Source organism: Musca domestica, unplaced genomic scaffold (assembly GCF_030504385.1).
Source record: "Musca domestica strain aabys unplaced genomic scaffold, Musca_domestica.polishedcontigs.V.1.1 2, whole genome shotgun sequence".
In the NCBI taxonomy this organism is placed as follows: Eukaryota; Metazoa; Arthropoda; class Insecta; order Diptera; family Muscidae; genus Musca; species Musca domestica.
The window spans coordinates 15,941,653-15,957,710 of NW_026712249.1; the positions used below are offsets into that span (position 1 = coordinate 15,941,653).

At 36.0% G+C, this 16,058-nt stretch overlaps 3 protein-coding genes across 3 annotated transcripts; 1 reads left to right on the top strand and 2 right to left on the bottom strand.

Annotated features, from left to right (window-relative positions):
* Window positions 1-1,350: 1,350 nt before the first annotated feature.
* On the bottom strand, window positions 1,351-3,021 carry LOC131802128 (uncharacterized). The gene is made up of 3 exons (XM_059121535.1): window positions 2,687-3,021; window positions 2,458-2,628; window positions 1,351-2,400 (listed from the first exon to the last, which is right to left on the bottom strand). The coding sequence occupies exons 1-3, from the start codon at window positions 2,840-2,842 to the stop codon at window positions 2,167-2,169; spliced, it is 561 nt and encodes a 186-aa protein (XP_058977518.1). The 5' UTR covers window positions 2,843-3,021; the 3' UTR covers window positions 1,351-2,166.
* A 2,766-nt stretch (window positions 3,022-5,787) lies between these two features.
* On the bottom strand, window positions 5,788-12,322 carry LOC101898741 (mitoguardin). The gene is made up of 4 exons (XM_005189791.4): window positions 11,664-12,322; window positions 7,748-8,671; window positions 7,379-7,687; window positions 5,788-7,317 (listed from the first exon to the last, which is right to left on the bottom strand). Exons 1-4 carry the CDS (start codon window positions 11,736-11,738, stop codon window positions 7,009-7,011), a joined length of 1,617 nt encoding a protein of 538 aa, XP_005189848.2. The 5' UTR covers window positions 11,739-12,322; the 3' UTR covers window positions 5,788-7,008.
* A 1,575-nt stretch (window positions 12,323-13,897) lies between these two features.
* Window positions 13,898-15,792, top strand: LOC101898569 (coiled-coil-helix-coiled-coil-helix domain-containing protein 2). Its single transcript, XM_005189790.4, has 2 exons — window positions 13,898-14,082; window positions 15,186-15,792. The coding sequence occupies exons 1-2, from the start codon at window positions 14,036-14,038 to the stop codon at window positions 15,616-15,618; spliced, it is 480 nt and encodes a 159-aa protein (XP_005189847.1). The 5' UTR covers window positions 13,898-14,035; the 3' UTR covers window positions 15,619-15,792.
* Window positions 15,793-16,058: the final 266 nt, after the last annotated feature.

Consider the following 16,058-nt stretch of genomic DNA (forward strand, 5'->3'; position numbering starts at 1 on the left):
ATCTATATCTGAACCGATCTTCACCAAATTTGACATACTAACTTCTAGACTCAATTCGGTCGTAAGTGCCAAATTCCATCCCATTTGGAAAAATATTAGACGTTTGGTACACAATTAAATGTAAATCGGACGAAGTTGTATATGGGAGCTATATCCAAAATCTGAATCGATCTCGATAAAATTTAGCAAATGTATTTCTGAGCTGTATTTGATATATTTCCTCAAATATTGTTCTTACAGAGTGCATATTACGGCTGCGGAGGACAAAAATAATAAATCGGATGAACTATATGAGAGCTATAGCTATAACTGAACCGATTTCGTTCAAATTTGACATACTAACTTCTAGACTCAATTCGGTCGTAAGTGCGAAAACCATCCCATTTGGACAAATATTAGACGTTTGGTGCACAATTAAATTTAAATCGGACGAAGTTGTATATGGGAGCTACATCCAAAATCTGAATAGATCTCGATAAATTTAGCAAATGTATTTCTGAGCTGTATTTGATATATTTCCCCAAATATTGTTGTTACAGAGTACATATTACGGCTCCGGGGCCAAAAATAACATATCGGATGAACAATATATATGGGAGCTATAGCTATATCTGAACCGATTTCGATAAAATTTGGCTTAATTATTTTCAGGCCTAATTATTTTAGGCATAATTATTTTAGGTTTCGTCCTTGGGCCAAAGAAATGATTTGTGCAAAATTCCCAACGGATAAATGCAAACTGAAATGCCAAAAATGCCTGTACAAATGGACGGACGGACGGACATGCATAAATCGACTCAGAATGTGATTATATGCAGATCATCAATTAGATTGTCTTAAAATTTCACAGATCCCAATATTTTTATAAACCCAAGGTCTGGTGCGAAAAGGGAATATATCGATCCACTCCATATGGTATTCAAACCTACACCCCCCCCCTTCCCCTACTCACACACACACGAAAATGGTCAACGTTTTGAATAACAAAAACGATCATAAAATCCGAAATAAGCATTCGGTTCTATTCAAATTACACACTTCGGACTGGTGTGAAGATGGAATATATCGGTCCACTGCTTCTGGTAGCTCCCCCACAAAGGGTCAATATTTTTAATAATCATAAAGCTCATAAATCACGAAATTAATATCCGATTCCATTTAGACTTGACACATTTGAATATTTCTATCAACACAGTATCTGATACAAAGATGTAAGAGATCGGACAATTCCTTCTGGTACCTCCCCCCACAAAAAATTTTTGAAAAACCAAAACTATTATAAAAACCCGAAATAAGTATTCGGTTCTATTCAAAATACACACATCACAATATTTTTATTAACCCAAGGTAAGGTAGAAAACATCGGCACACTCCTTCTGGTACCTTCCCCCACAAAGGGTCAAACTTTTAAATATCCATAAAGTTCATAAAACGCGACATTAATATCCGATTTCATGTAGACTTGGCACATCTGAATATTTCCACCAACGCAAATCTTTTATAAATATGGTAGAGATCAGACAATTTCTTGTGGTACCTCCCCCACTAAGAGTTCAAGATTTTTGAAAAAGAATACACTCAAAGAAAGCAAAAAAAGGATCCAACTCTCTTCAAATTTCACCAATAACATTTTTTTGCTAACACAAGATCTGTTGTGAAGATGCTATATATCTGAGAATCACCTCTGGTTCCTCACCCACAAAGGGTCACAATTTTCAATACTTATATCTACCGAAACAAGTCGGTGATTCTTTATGACTTCGCATAAAATTGTATATAAATGTTCGATTTCCTTCAAATTTTGCACATACCCATATTTTTTATCTGTATTAGATAAAATATGAAAATGGAATACTTCAGTCCGCCATATCTGTTACCTTACGCATATTTCCTCATTTTCCAAAAATTCTCAAATATCTCATATAAATTACAGGATGTAGTCGATATAGTCCAAATCTGGTACGTTGTAATATTTATATCAGTCTTAGGTCAGATACGAATTGCTCAATATTGACCAATTGCTTCGGAACCTCCTCCATAAAGAGTCGACAGTTTGAATAAGTCAAGGCTCTGGGGGTAAACATATGTCGACAAAACCGACTGATATTATTTTACTTGTTTTTTTTTGTGTTTTTGCAATACTCCTCCGCTCCATGGAACATTTTGTCATTTTTTCGCAACCATATAGAGGCTATATGAATTTCCAATTACTGCAATGCAGATCACCGAAAATATGGCAAAATTCACATAACCCAACATGAGGAAGCTGGCCGTATTGTAGTATTGAATTGTATGGCTTTTATGTTCGCATTTGGGAGAATAGTTAGACGAAATATAAAAATGAATCCACAGCAGGGCAGCAAAACAAAGAAACCACAGTGCAATTGATACGAAACAGAACTAAAATGAAAAAAGCCAATTTAAAATCATTAAAAAAAATTTGGATGGAATTCTTACCACATAAGCGAATAGTTGGACCCTCTTCCTTATCGGTTTTATAATTAGAGCTTTAAGCAGGCAGGTGTAGATTACACATAATACCAGTATAATTTTGTAGGTTAGAATCTCCTTTGTGTTTGTTAGATTTGCATTTGTTTGCATCAGGATAAATGTCAGAATTGAAAAAATCTAAAAAATGTGAATTTATGAGTTTCTAAATCTTTATTTTATATTTATGTTTACTTACCGAACATATTAGGCTTAAGATGATCAAAATAATATCCTTGGGCGACAACATTCCTTCCAAACTAAAAGAGATTTTGGGAAAAGTCAATTGAATGTTATTTTTCATAGCACGCAACAAAGTCAAACGCCAAAAAACTGCAACAAAGTCAAACGCCATAGTTTTGACATTTTTTTTTAATTTTATTGAATGAAAGCAAAAAATGTCGGAAATAGCATCAAATTTTAGAATAAGTTTAGATTTGTTCGAATTGGTCACCTTTGGCACGAATTATGGCCTTCAAACGGCCAATGAAACCTTCACACTCTACCCGAATGTTGCTCTGCGGTATTTTGGCCCATTCCCGGCGAAGCGCTTGCTTGAGATGATCGACACGTTGGTATTTTTTAGTGCCAACCTTGCTTTCCAAATTAATCCAAACACAACAGTCCAAAGGATTGGTATCCGGAAATTTTGGTAGCCATTGTGCGCTGGCAATGAAGCGAGGAACCTCATTTTGTAACCGTTCTTGGGTGGCACGTGCTGAGTACAATGGTGCTGAGTCCTGTTGGAATGTCCAAGGTCTGCGGTCAAAATATTTGCGTGCCCAAGTCTTTAATACACCCCGCAGAATATTTTCGCGATAATATTCGGCATTTATTCTGATGCCACGGACGATTAATACGAGCGGAGATCGACCACCGGTTGCTATGGCGGCCCACACCATCACCATGGCCGGCGCTTGAATTCTGGTGGCCAACCGAAGGTGCACATTTTCAGCGGACTGACATCTTTGGCAAGTAAACACGATCATTTTGTTTGTTTACAAACTGCTGGGCAACGAATGTTTTCTCATTGGCGCGGAGAAAACCAAATTCGGCAGTTCACCACTTTCGGCCAAGCGAAGCAACTCTTTAGCTCTTTTGAGGCTATTTTCTTTCTGTTGCGGCGGTGTAAGTTCTAGCACCGCTTTGGAATTTCAATGGCCTTACCCTGAACTCATTTTTTAATATTTGCCAAATGGAATATTGCGATATGTTAAGCTCACTAGCCATTTTTCGGCCACTGCGACGCGGGTTTAGATCATGTCGCTTCTTTACTTTTCGAACCATTTCTGCTGATGTTGCTGTTTTCTATCGTCCACTTCCTTGACGTCAGGCTACGCTACCAGAATCACGGGAACGAATGATGGTACGAGACACATAAGATTTATTAATATTTAAATGCTGGAGCGCTTTAACGATAGCCACTTGTGGTTTTCCAGCCAAATATAAAGAATTCCATCACGAATAACGTTTTTTCTGGAAAATTCTCATCAAAATCCTTTGGTACGCTTGTAAACAATATAATGAGCTATCACTGGAATAATTTTAACAGCTATCGGACGAGTGGTTTGGAAATGACAGCAGTCTGAAGTTGGTTGAAGTTTTTTTTATCTCACTCTGCATACCCTCTCCAGCCATATGGCTAAGGATATAAAAATTCCAAATATAGCAGCACCAACTGCTGACTTCTTTTGCTTTTAATCAGACTATACTTAGAACTTCAAGTTCCCAAAAAATTGGAACAGCAATCGATAAGTCCATAATGAATGGAGTTTTGGCAGTTACAGATGCTCAGCATCTCATATAGATTAGTACCACATGATGGACAAATGTTCTGCATTTTAGCATTAAATCCAGTTCAATACGATTTGCGTTGGCTCACAATTTTGTATCTCACTTTTGTCAATACCAAATTTCGAGATGGTGTTCTCTCTGTATTTTTGTCAAACCAGCCTAAAAAATATAGGTGGACAGAAATACTTTTAAGGGGAAATTTCTCTAAGTTCACTTTCATCGGATGGAATTTTTCAGACGACACACAGTGGAGATGCCCAAAAACGGAGATTAATGCAGGGAAGCATTCTATCGCTCTGAAATTTTGCTCAGACATTCATATTACCTCTAATATGTTTGACATTAAAAATGGGACATAACGGTCCACGTTTCGGTGGGGCCCCCATATAACGTTACTTCCTGATTTTTTGGTATTTCGAAGGTTTCGGTCACAATTTCAAACCCAATCATGAGTATCTTGACATTTTGAGTTCGGAGCGGACAAAGTCACTCCCTGGTAAATTTTGTGAAGATAAATCCACAATTAGTATTGACCATATATAACGGCATTTCCAAATTTTAGATATTGACCGTATATAACGGCACATCCAAATTTTAGGTATTTTGGAAATTTCTCCCCGCAAAACATATAATGGAATTTCCTAATATTAGGTATTTTGAGGGTTACAAACTTATTATTTGGTATTTTTTGCCCAATGGATGGAAGGAAAAATTACAAAAATTGCCTATAAAAACCAACATTTTAGTAGTCAGAAAAATAATTTATCCTTTGTAAAACCTTCAAAAATCTGAAGACAAAAAGACTACATATTTTTATGAATGGCAATTAAGCATTCCGATCTGAAATAGAAAAATCATCCTCCCCTAAATCTCTCTCATTGTCTTAAATTGGATCATCAGTCAAAATTGAGGGTGAGGCAAGTAACCTCACCACTGACTTTTTAAAGAGACTGGAATATTTTTATATATAGTTTAGAATTCCAATTAATTACAGGATAAAAACGCAAATGAAACTTTTTTAATAAAAAGCAAAAAATAAAAAAAAACAAATAAAACAGAGAACTAGATCAAAGTACTTTCACCGCAGAATCAGTTGACTATTTTCACCATTTTTTAAATTAATCAAAAACGTCAAAAAACGGCACGTGTTCCTTGTTGATTATGAAAAATGACATTCGATACTAAAATACAAAATTAAAATTTAAAGACCTTCTCGATATTATTTTTTTAAAACTCCATATACTTTTCGGATATGACGAAAATATGGTAATATTTTGAATTGATTTTTAAAATATTTTTACATTATTATTTTTAAAACTTTTTTATTTAAAAATACTAATAACTACCTTCATTCGATGTTTCAATTTTAAAATCATCATGTTGGATAGGGAAAAATCTAAATTATTGCACTTCAAATACCCAAAGACAATTTTTTTCCTTATTCTTGCGAAAAAAGGAAATATTTCTTAACGTTGCCACTGTGTAATTAGAAAACTAAACAATGTATGACTTTAAAATTTTCGGTACTGATGTAGAATTTAGTGTTCTATAATAGTTTAAAAACATTTATTCCAAAAGAAGAATTTTATTTTTTAATTAATCTCCGTGTTTTGTGATTTCAAGCCTCTGTGCGACGAGAAGAATCAATTTCGGCGTTATGATGTAAAAGTTCATTTGCCCTTTCCTATTTACAAAAAAATTAATCACAACAATTTTATCTTGGCATATACAAAACATAATTGTAATTTTATTTACTTTTAGTTTATTTTTTAATTTAATTGAATTCATTAAGTAACTGGGTGTTAATAAATCGAAATATATATATTCTGTAGATAACATGACCAAAATCAATTAAAAAATTATCATAGATTTATTTAAAGCTAATCAAAAGTGAATTGTCTGTCTGAAGAAGCTCAAAACAAACTGACTTTTTTTTGCAAAACATACTTTGTACTGGTAAATAGTTGTTAATCCATAATAAAAGAAAAAACCCAAAGTAAATTAAACAACAACCTGAGTGTTGGACTAAACTAGAATGTATATTCAAAATGATTACAACGTTCCGGTTCCAGCCATACAACACTAGTCAACAATTTCGTTTTGTTTGGTTTCATTTTTCTGTTAAGTTAATATTGTTATAAAAAATACATTTTGAAAAACAAAAATTAAAATATATATACTATGAATATTAAAATGTAGTATTCCGTAATCAATATGATACAACAACTTAAAAGCAAATAACAATGTTTAAAAACAAACGAGTATGCGTGGTGTATGTGGTGAGTGTGTATTTGCAATTGCATTGTTTCCTCTGGTTTTAAAGCTATCGATATTGATTAAATATTTTTTTTTTAGGATGTAGTTAGTGATCATCAGCACCAAATTAGACTCTATTATTTTAAACTTTGTTTAAATGCCATTGAGTAACAAAAAAAAATAATGGATTCGTTATTTTTTGTTTTAACTACCACCTACAATGAGCTTAATTTAAATAACTATTTGATGAACACATCCATACGCCACCGCCGATTGGTTATAAATTCCTCAGATTCCCTTTTCCCATATGCTTGGGAAAATCTTGCCGTTTTTTTATAATTTTATGGAATATTAAATTGTGGTTTTAAACCCAGAATGTTGATTCTTTTCTTTGAAATCATATAAAAAAAATATTCCTTATATATGTTAGGGAGGGAAGTAGATTGTTTTGTTGGTTGGCCACCTAAATGTCTATTGACTAAATTTAATGCTTATATTATTAACTCTAGTTTTCATATGATCCAAAACGTCGTGGGCAAAGTCCTCCAATGTGGTGTAACGACTCTTTTGAAAACTAAAGATATCGGCCAAAAAGCCCAACATTTGATCTCTAAAATAATGGCAAATATCTTTGAGATTTTCATCTGGTCCAAAGAAACCCCATGCCATAAGGGGTGACAACTGTTCGGAAATGACATAGAAATGGGCCATAAAGCCCTCTGGGAATTTCAGCATACGCTTTTTGGCTTTCAGTACCGACCAAACGGCTGTGGTCAAGGCCTGCAAGAAAACAAAAGAATATCAACAGCTGATTTCCAAATTTTTAAACTTAAGAACTTACAGTCTCCTTAAAACCATTTGAAAGAAAACGATTTTGTACCACGGCAATAACACTGGCCGGCGGTGTATCTAAATCCCGAAAAGAATCGAGAATTATGAAATCGAGACATATATCATAAAACGTCATGGCCTTGACATTTCTTGATTCCAGCTCCTTTTGTACTTCATCCCAGTTATTGGGATTCTGTAAATAGTTGACCATATCCTCATAGCCTACCAAGAACTCTTTGGTATCTTTGTCACCCAAACAAAGTAGATCTGTGAGAATTTGTCGGCCGGTATCAATGACCCATTGGCCAATGGCTGGATCCTAAAAAGAAAAAAACAGTTATTCCAAGCCACCTAAATATACAAACAAATTTTTACCCACCTTAAACAGATACTGAAATGCCAGACGCACACAATGCAACTTGGCCAAATACTCCGTGTCATTACTACAGTGTACCAATTCGGTACGCAGCGTACGATAGGGTATGGCGGTTTCTTCGTGTTGCTTCAATGCCGTCTGATACAATGGATATTCTTCGAATTCGGTTTCGGCAAAACTTTCAAATTCACGCATATCGGCCACCTGATCCAGGGCGGAAGCAAACGATTCGGCCGAATCAAAATTGGGATCTGATCCCGTACGACTCATACTAGTCGAACGATGTGAGTGTTTATCATCATCCGCCCCACCCACATCTTCTAAGGCAGCCCATTGATCTTCTTCCGCCTCATCAATTGACGGTTCATCGCGAAATAACACCGAACGTTGATCGAGAAACAATAGCTCACTTTGTTCCTGCAAAGCATAGGCCATATCGAGTAGATTTTGTATTTCACGACAAAATTCCGATTCTTCAGCTGTTGTAAGCAGTGCCGGCACACCACCAGGTGAGTAATGGGCAGCCAGAGCATCTTCCCAGAAATTTATGACCGTATCAAGGGCTTCCATGCCCATAACACCCAGCTGTTGGGCTGTTAATTGTGTTGTAATAATGCCACCACCTTGTGATTGATTGGACAAAGCCAATGGTCCTCCACCCATGCCAGCGCCTACAGAACCGCTAGCCATGGACATACGATCGGATTGTGAATAGGCAACGGTGGAAGCAACAGGACTCCCGGATCGTGCCGATGCTTTGGACCCCGCCACCGATATCATATCGTTGGGACTACGCATACTGTTGCGAGCACGTCGGCTTGTGTATTTACGTGCTCTGCGTGGTGGACGTGGCGGTTTGCGCCGGCGCAGAAATCTTGACATCACACCCAATAAGGCCACACCGGCTGCTATTGAGATTATGACCACCTAGAAGGAAAAAAGTGAAAATATTTTGGTATTAATTTGCTTATTTTATTACTTCTCAAAATTGATATTCATACATAGAGCACCTTGAAGGACAATTCGAGTCAAGTAAATGTGAGGCTATATCAAAATATTGGTGTGGATTATTTCAACAAAACACTTTAGTAAATTCGTGCATCTCTAGATTTGAGAATCGAAATGTCAGTAGATAGGTGTCTACTTTTGTGAGGAAAGCCTAGTTTACAGCCCCTGCGGACTATTTTGGAAATGTTAGACCATATACCAATTGGGGCTCTATTTACTAGTATATTTAGATTTAGCTTGCAGGTGTCCATTCATTTCGGGATATGGACGTGGCTTCCAAATTTCCGTAAGCCCTCTTGTGCTATTCTCTTTTCTTTTTATAACCTCCACCATAGTATGGAGGGTATATTAAGTTTGTTAGTCCGTTTGTAACTCCTCGAAGTATACATTTTAGAATCCACAAAGTGTATATAATCTTGATCAGCATAAAATTCTATGTCGATTTAGCGATGTCTGTTTGTGGAAATCTCTCTAGCTTCCGAACGAAATGAACTAGATTGATAAAATTTTACTGAAATGTGAATTATGTCTGCAGGACTTTTGGTATTGAAAATGGGTCATGTAGGTCCACGTTTTGGTATAGCCCCCATATAATGGTACCTCCCTTTTTCGGTATTTTGGTGATTTAAGCGACATTATTCACCGGAAATGTTTCAAATACTGGTATTTGAAGTTCATAACGGATACTGCAGCCTATGACAGAAAATTGTCGGTGCAAGTCCACGTCTTCGTATAGCCCCCATATAACGGTACCTCCCGATATTCGGTACTTTGGTGATTTTAGCGACATTATTCACCGGAATTGTTTCAAATTTGGTATTTGAAGTTCGTAATGGGTACTACAGCCTATGACAGAAAATTGTCTGAGCAGGTTCACGTCTTCGTGTAGCCCCCATATAACGAACGGTACCTCACTATATTCGGTATTTTCATTATTTTATCTACATTATTCACCGAATTTTTTTATTCCAGTTTCGCATTTGAGTATTGTAATGGTTTATGACAAAAGTTACCTATGCAGGTCCACGTATAATATTTAGTTAATTAATTTTTAACGGATTTTATTTTTTTTGAAAATTGCCAAATTCGTTCCAAATAGTGGAGGTTATTCAAGGATCGGCCCGGCCGAACTTACAGCTTTTTTCCTTTTTTATATATTTTCAGCCATATGCCTAGAGAGGGTATATATCATTTGATACGGCCAAAATGTGTCTCATCGAAAAATGGTTTTAGGCCCCTGGTCTCTTTGGACCAAATCCGTTTCAGTTCAATTCAGTTCCGTTCGTCTGGCTGGCTGGTGCACACGATAACTCTCGTACTATGATTATCAAACTTAGATCGGATTCCGAGAAGGGCAATATCGGCCCACTCCTTCTGGTACCTTCCCAATAAAAGGTCGAAATTTTCAAAAATAATAATTTACTGCACAGAAAGAGAAAGGCTAGTCCAATTTCGCTCTATTTTTGCAAATCCCAATATTTGCATTAGTGCTAGGTCAGGTGAGAAAGGTGTGAAGATGGAATATGGATCTCCTTGTGGTACCTCCCCAACAAAGAGTCAACATTGTGAATATCCATGAAGCTCATTAACATCCGATTCCATTCAGACCTGGTACATCTCAATATTTCTATCAACACAAGATCTGTTGTAAAGATGGTCAATATCGCTCCTTTCCTTCGATTCTATTCAGACTTAGCACATCTCAATATTTCCATCAACACAAGATCTGTTATAAAGATGGTAGAGATCGGACCATTTCTTCTGGTACCTCACCCACATAGGGTTTAAGGTTTAAACAAAAAGCTCGAAGAAAGCGAAATAAGCATCCAACTCTCTTCAAATTTAAAAATTCAAAATTGATATATTTAATTATTTTTCTCAAACAGAAACCTGATATGAAAATGTAATTTATCGGAATTTATGATTTCGAAAAAAAATTGGATAAAAAAATTCGATTTCCTTCAAATTTTGCTCATACCAATATTTTTATCTTTATTAGATAGAGTATGAAAATAGATTAATTCGTCCCGCTATATCTGTTAACCCACGCATATGTCCACATATTCCAAAAATTTGCACATATCTCATATAAAGTATAGGAATTAGTCGATATAGTCCAAATCTGGCACATTGTAATATTTATGTCAGTCTTAGGTCAGATACGAATTGGTCAATATTGGCTAATTTTAACTCAAGGTTGGGGTTAAACATCTGTTGACAAAACCGACTGATACTATTTTACTTGTTTTTATCTGTATTAAATGAGGCATGAAAATGGAATATTTCTGTCGATTACATTTGGTAACACACACACAAATTTTAAAGGTTTCTAAAAATTATCACATATCTCTCATAAAGCGAAGGAAGTACTCCATACTCCATAGAGATGTCTGTAATTATGACAAAATCTATTCAAATTATTTCTTCGAAAATCAATGGCCTATCCATTGAGAATTCATTACATATATTGACTTTTCAGTAACGATACCTCATTTCTGCGGTATATGTACATTGGTAGTGTCAACAATGTTGATATTTGTAAAAGAAATTCAAATGGGATGGGTACATATTTTGAAATGCAATCATAAAAATCAACAAAAAACTGGTTCCAAAATTTGTTTTGTTATTGAAAATCCAATCATCCAATATGTTGCTTTTTTCGTGGCTGCATTTGGGCCATCATTTAAATCACTTCATTTTGTAATACAACAACAATGCTAATGTGGATTGATAAGAAAACTACTTGGCGGGTATACGGTATAGCAGCAAAAACGTGGACACTTTACGCGTTTACATACACTGTCTTACGTCACAGAAGACGTGCCCCCAACATTTTTGTGTTTGAAAATACCTTTAAGGTACAACAAAAGCAAACAAATGAAAACAATTAAAATATTTATTGACAACTTACCTTTTGTGTGGTGGACATACGAACTGGGAAAATGCGTATATCTGACCATTTGGCCGGAACTGAAATGCCCAACATTTTTGGATGGTTGTGATGTGCTGTGGTGTTCCTTATATGCTGCTGCTGCAATGATTATCCAACGTCTCGAAGTGCAACTGCAGTCAACTTTTCTTCAAGTTTTTCTCAATGAAAATGGACGTATGTGTTGTGGCTGTGTGTAAAAGTGTGGCTCATTCAAAGAAATCTACATTTTTTCACTATTCCAAATGCACTTTACTTTTTTATTCTATTTGGAGGTTATAATTTGGTGTCAAATTGAACTGCCGATCATTTGCCTCTTTCAACGGCAGATGAACGGATGAATCGAATGTTTATTAACCTTTATTGACTTGTTTATTTTTGTTGTATTTTGTTCACATCATCGCATGTATCTATTTTTCCCCTCAATTAAACCACTCTGTTGACGATATTTTTCCGGCCGTCACCGCCAATGAACTTTTAATTGTTGTTCGGCTTTTTCTTTTCTTCCTAGTTCTCTTTGTTTTTTGTCTCTGCATTGATTTTAATTGTATATCATTGTTGAGATAATGAAGGGGAGGCGGACATTAAATGTAGTATTAATTTTTAATTTTTTTATCTTCTCACTTCCACACACTTCTCACTTTACACAATCAGATGATGAAAAAAACAATAACAACCATCCCACGATTATTAACGGACTTTTCGATTACATACATATCGATAACCGGCGATGGAATGAGGGAATTGGAGACAATCACTTTGAAATGGGTTCGTGCCTGTCAGACAACGCAGCCGAATTATATTATACATGGTATGGAGCATGGTAGAAAAATACAGGTAGATGCATCAACGCTTGTGAGCATTGATATGTCAAAAATTTTTAAATTTCAAATATAAGTAGATTTTTATATGTTTTCTTATACGACACAAATCGTGGGTTGTAAAGATATGCATTTTTCAACAATTTTTACAAATTTAAATAATTTTTCATTCAACATTTTTAATTCCAAAATGGGTTTGACAGTTCATTGTCCCAGCAGCTGCGTCGATGCGTCTACCTATATTCTTCTACCATGGTATGGAGGGTATATTAAGTTCGTTATTCCGTTTGTAACTCATCGAAATAATAATAAAACTGCAGGCAGGTTAAGTTCGAAGAGGGGCTATATCGGTTCACGATATCGTTTAGCTCCCATATAACGGTAACCCAACCCCCCCCCCCAATATTCGGATGATTCAATAAAATTGTCTGAAAATCCACAAAAGGAGTTCCTTCTGAGTACTTTACCCCTAGAAGAGTATTGACTATTTAGGTCCAGGATATCGTATACACCCAATATAACGGTATCTCCCAATATTCGGTATTTTGGTGATTTTAACGACATTTTTTCAATGGAATTGTCTGAAAATCCACAAAAGAAGTTCCTTTTAAATACTTTACCATCTGGAAGAGAAATGTCTATATAGTACCATGATATCGTATAGACCACATACTACGGTACCCCCGATATTTCACTATTTTAGGGACATTATTCACCGGCTCTCGTCTTCGTATAGCTCCCAATATTCGGTATTTGTAAGATTTTAGCGACGTTATTCATCAGAAGTGTTTCAAATTTTGTAGTTAGATTTCGCAATGGGAACTACAGTCTATGACAGAAAATTGTCTATGCAGGTCCAGGTCTTGGTATAACCCCGATATAACGTTACCTCCCGATTTTTTAAGCTTCGTATTTGAATATTTTAATGGTTTATGACAAAAGTTGCCTATGCAGGTCCATGTCTTCGTATGGACCCCAATATAACGGCTTTATTCGGTATTTTTGAGATTTAAGCAGATTTTTTAAGGAATTTTATATTTTTTGAAAATTACCGAATTCGTTCTTAATGCTTTTTTACTTGTTCAAAAGAACATTTGTTAATAAAGTTGTCTGGATTTAAAATTTGAACTTGTTCCACTTTAAACTGTAAAAACCAGTAAAGTGGGTGGAACCTTTATTTATTTTGTGTTTTATTTTAAATATATAAATTGTCCCTATTTCACCCTTCAATAATAGTTACTTTGCGTTACGTTTCCAATAACCATAACCCCCAATGACATTTCGCCGCCGTTAATTAAGACGTCAATTACTTCGGCATCTCCAATTGGAATTTTCTCGTACAAGTGAGAGAGAATGAGTTGCCAATTGAAAATAATTCAATTTTTTATATAAACACGAGAGCCGAGAGTGTTGCCAATTAGAAACAAGCAAGAATTCAAACGACAGAAAGCAAGTGAAGCTATCACACCAAAGCAATTTAAAATTAAATTATTTGTTCTATAAATTTGATTTAACAAAGAAACTTCATTAAAAATGGTTCGACGTGGACGTTCTGCAAGCCCTCCACCAGCTACCAGAAGGTAAGTTTGGAGAGAAAAGAAAATGCAAAATGTGTGCAAAATTTCATTGGTAAAATCTGTGGAGTTTATAAGAAGCTGCTAGAATTGGATAAATTCCAAGTGGTGTGATCTGTGTGGTGACAAAGAAAGTGGGGAAAAGTGTGATGTGTTTAGTTTTCCAAGGAAAATTGGTTTTTTTGTCTAATTTTCTTTTGCAAAAAATGATGAAATTTTTCCATTGAGGTTACATAACCTTTGAACGGACTGTGTACGAAGTCGTTTTTTGTTTGTGCAAAATGTGTTGTGGAGGAGGAATGGTCGCCGGAAGGGATGTGATAATCAAATTTAGTTGGTATCCGCATGCATAGCATTGTTCAAGCCAATTAGTGAGATTTGTGAAGAAAGTTCTGTACAAACAAAGATTCTACAAAATGTCCCTCGTTTTCCGATTAAGGGGAACATAACTGACACAAACAAAAAATGACCAGTCTTGTTGGATATGTTTCCAGCCAATTGCGAAGCAACCTATAAGTTACCAAGTTATCTTGTATTTCGATCTGTGAGAGCTTGTAAGGAGAGGAAGCGTTGATGTTAGGCTTTTCCATAGAGTCCTTTAGTATAATCCAAGAATAAAGGTGGGAATACATAGAGCGCTTATCTGGCTGGCTTAAGTCATCGGCTGGCTGTTTCGGAAATGAACAAAGGAGCTTATGGCCAAAATCGAACTTAGTTAAACTAAAACTCCTTTGTTAATCTACGAAGAAGCCAGCCGATGTCTTAAGCCAGCCAGCTTTATGTATTTCCACCCTAAGTCATATATATACTTACTTCTCTCACAGCTCTGTGTCAGTTTCTGGTTTCCGTTGGGAATTGAGTAAGACATAGAGCAAGTACTTGTAGGTGCAGTGTATCCCCATTTTTTGTATTTTAAGTGCCAATGGAACGATGAGTTCCGGATTTTGTGAAGATATTTCTTAAGGATTAGAGGGCATAGTTTGAAAAAAAAAATCCTTTTTATTCTACCCGCCTTATGAACCATTAAGAACTCCCAATTCAGCCAGAATTAAAAATTTATAAATAATTAAATATTTAAAAAAAAGATGCTAATTGTTTTTCTCTTACAGGAGTGCCCCTGCTCCAGCACCATCTCAAAATGTGCCAGCCCGTGCCGCACCCCCAGCACAGCCACCAGCACCCGTACAGGCTGCTCCCACCGCTGTAGGTGCCCCACAACAGCCCTCTATGTTCCAACAGATGGCCGCCACCGCTGGTGGTGTTGCTGTTGGCTCGGCCGTTGGTCATGCTGTCGGTCATGGTATCACCAGTCTCTTCAGCGGCAGCGGAGACAAAGAAGCTGCAGCTCCCGCCCCCGCAGCTGCTGCCCCAGCCCAACAACAGTACTATGGCAGCGGTGCTGCTCAACCCAATGAACCCCAAGGACCCTGCAGCTGGGAAATTAAACAGTTCTTGCAATGCGCCCAGGGACAATCCGATTTGACTTTGTGCGAGGGTTTCAATGAGGCGCTACGTCAATGCAAGGCTCAACATCATATTTAAGTGAGATTCCAGAAATTTCGGGGGAGTCTTGGCATTCCCATCTGTATACAGCGTTCCTACTCAGGATATCTTATGAATTGAAATGTTTTAATTTCTTCATTATTTACAAAACAAAAATATATAGATGTGTATAATTTAAATTTAACCTATTTGTTGTTAAAAAAATATTTTTTAGTTAAAAATCTTATTCTCTGCTTTTTTACGATATTTTTTGTAGTAGTTTATAATGGTTACACCTTTGTTTTAAATTTTCCTACAACAAATGTATTTTTCTGTTCTTTGTAAATTTGCAAGACAAAAACATAAGGAAAATTCAATAATGTAAATAAACCAAACAAATAAAACAAAGAGGGTAACAACAGTGGCAATTCAACACGAAACATCCACACTCATACACACAAAATTGTTTTTCACAAAGCTAGCGATATTGCGAGAAAATT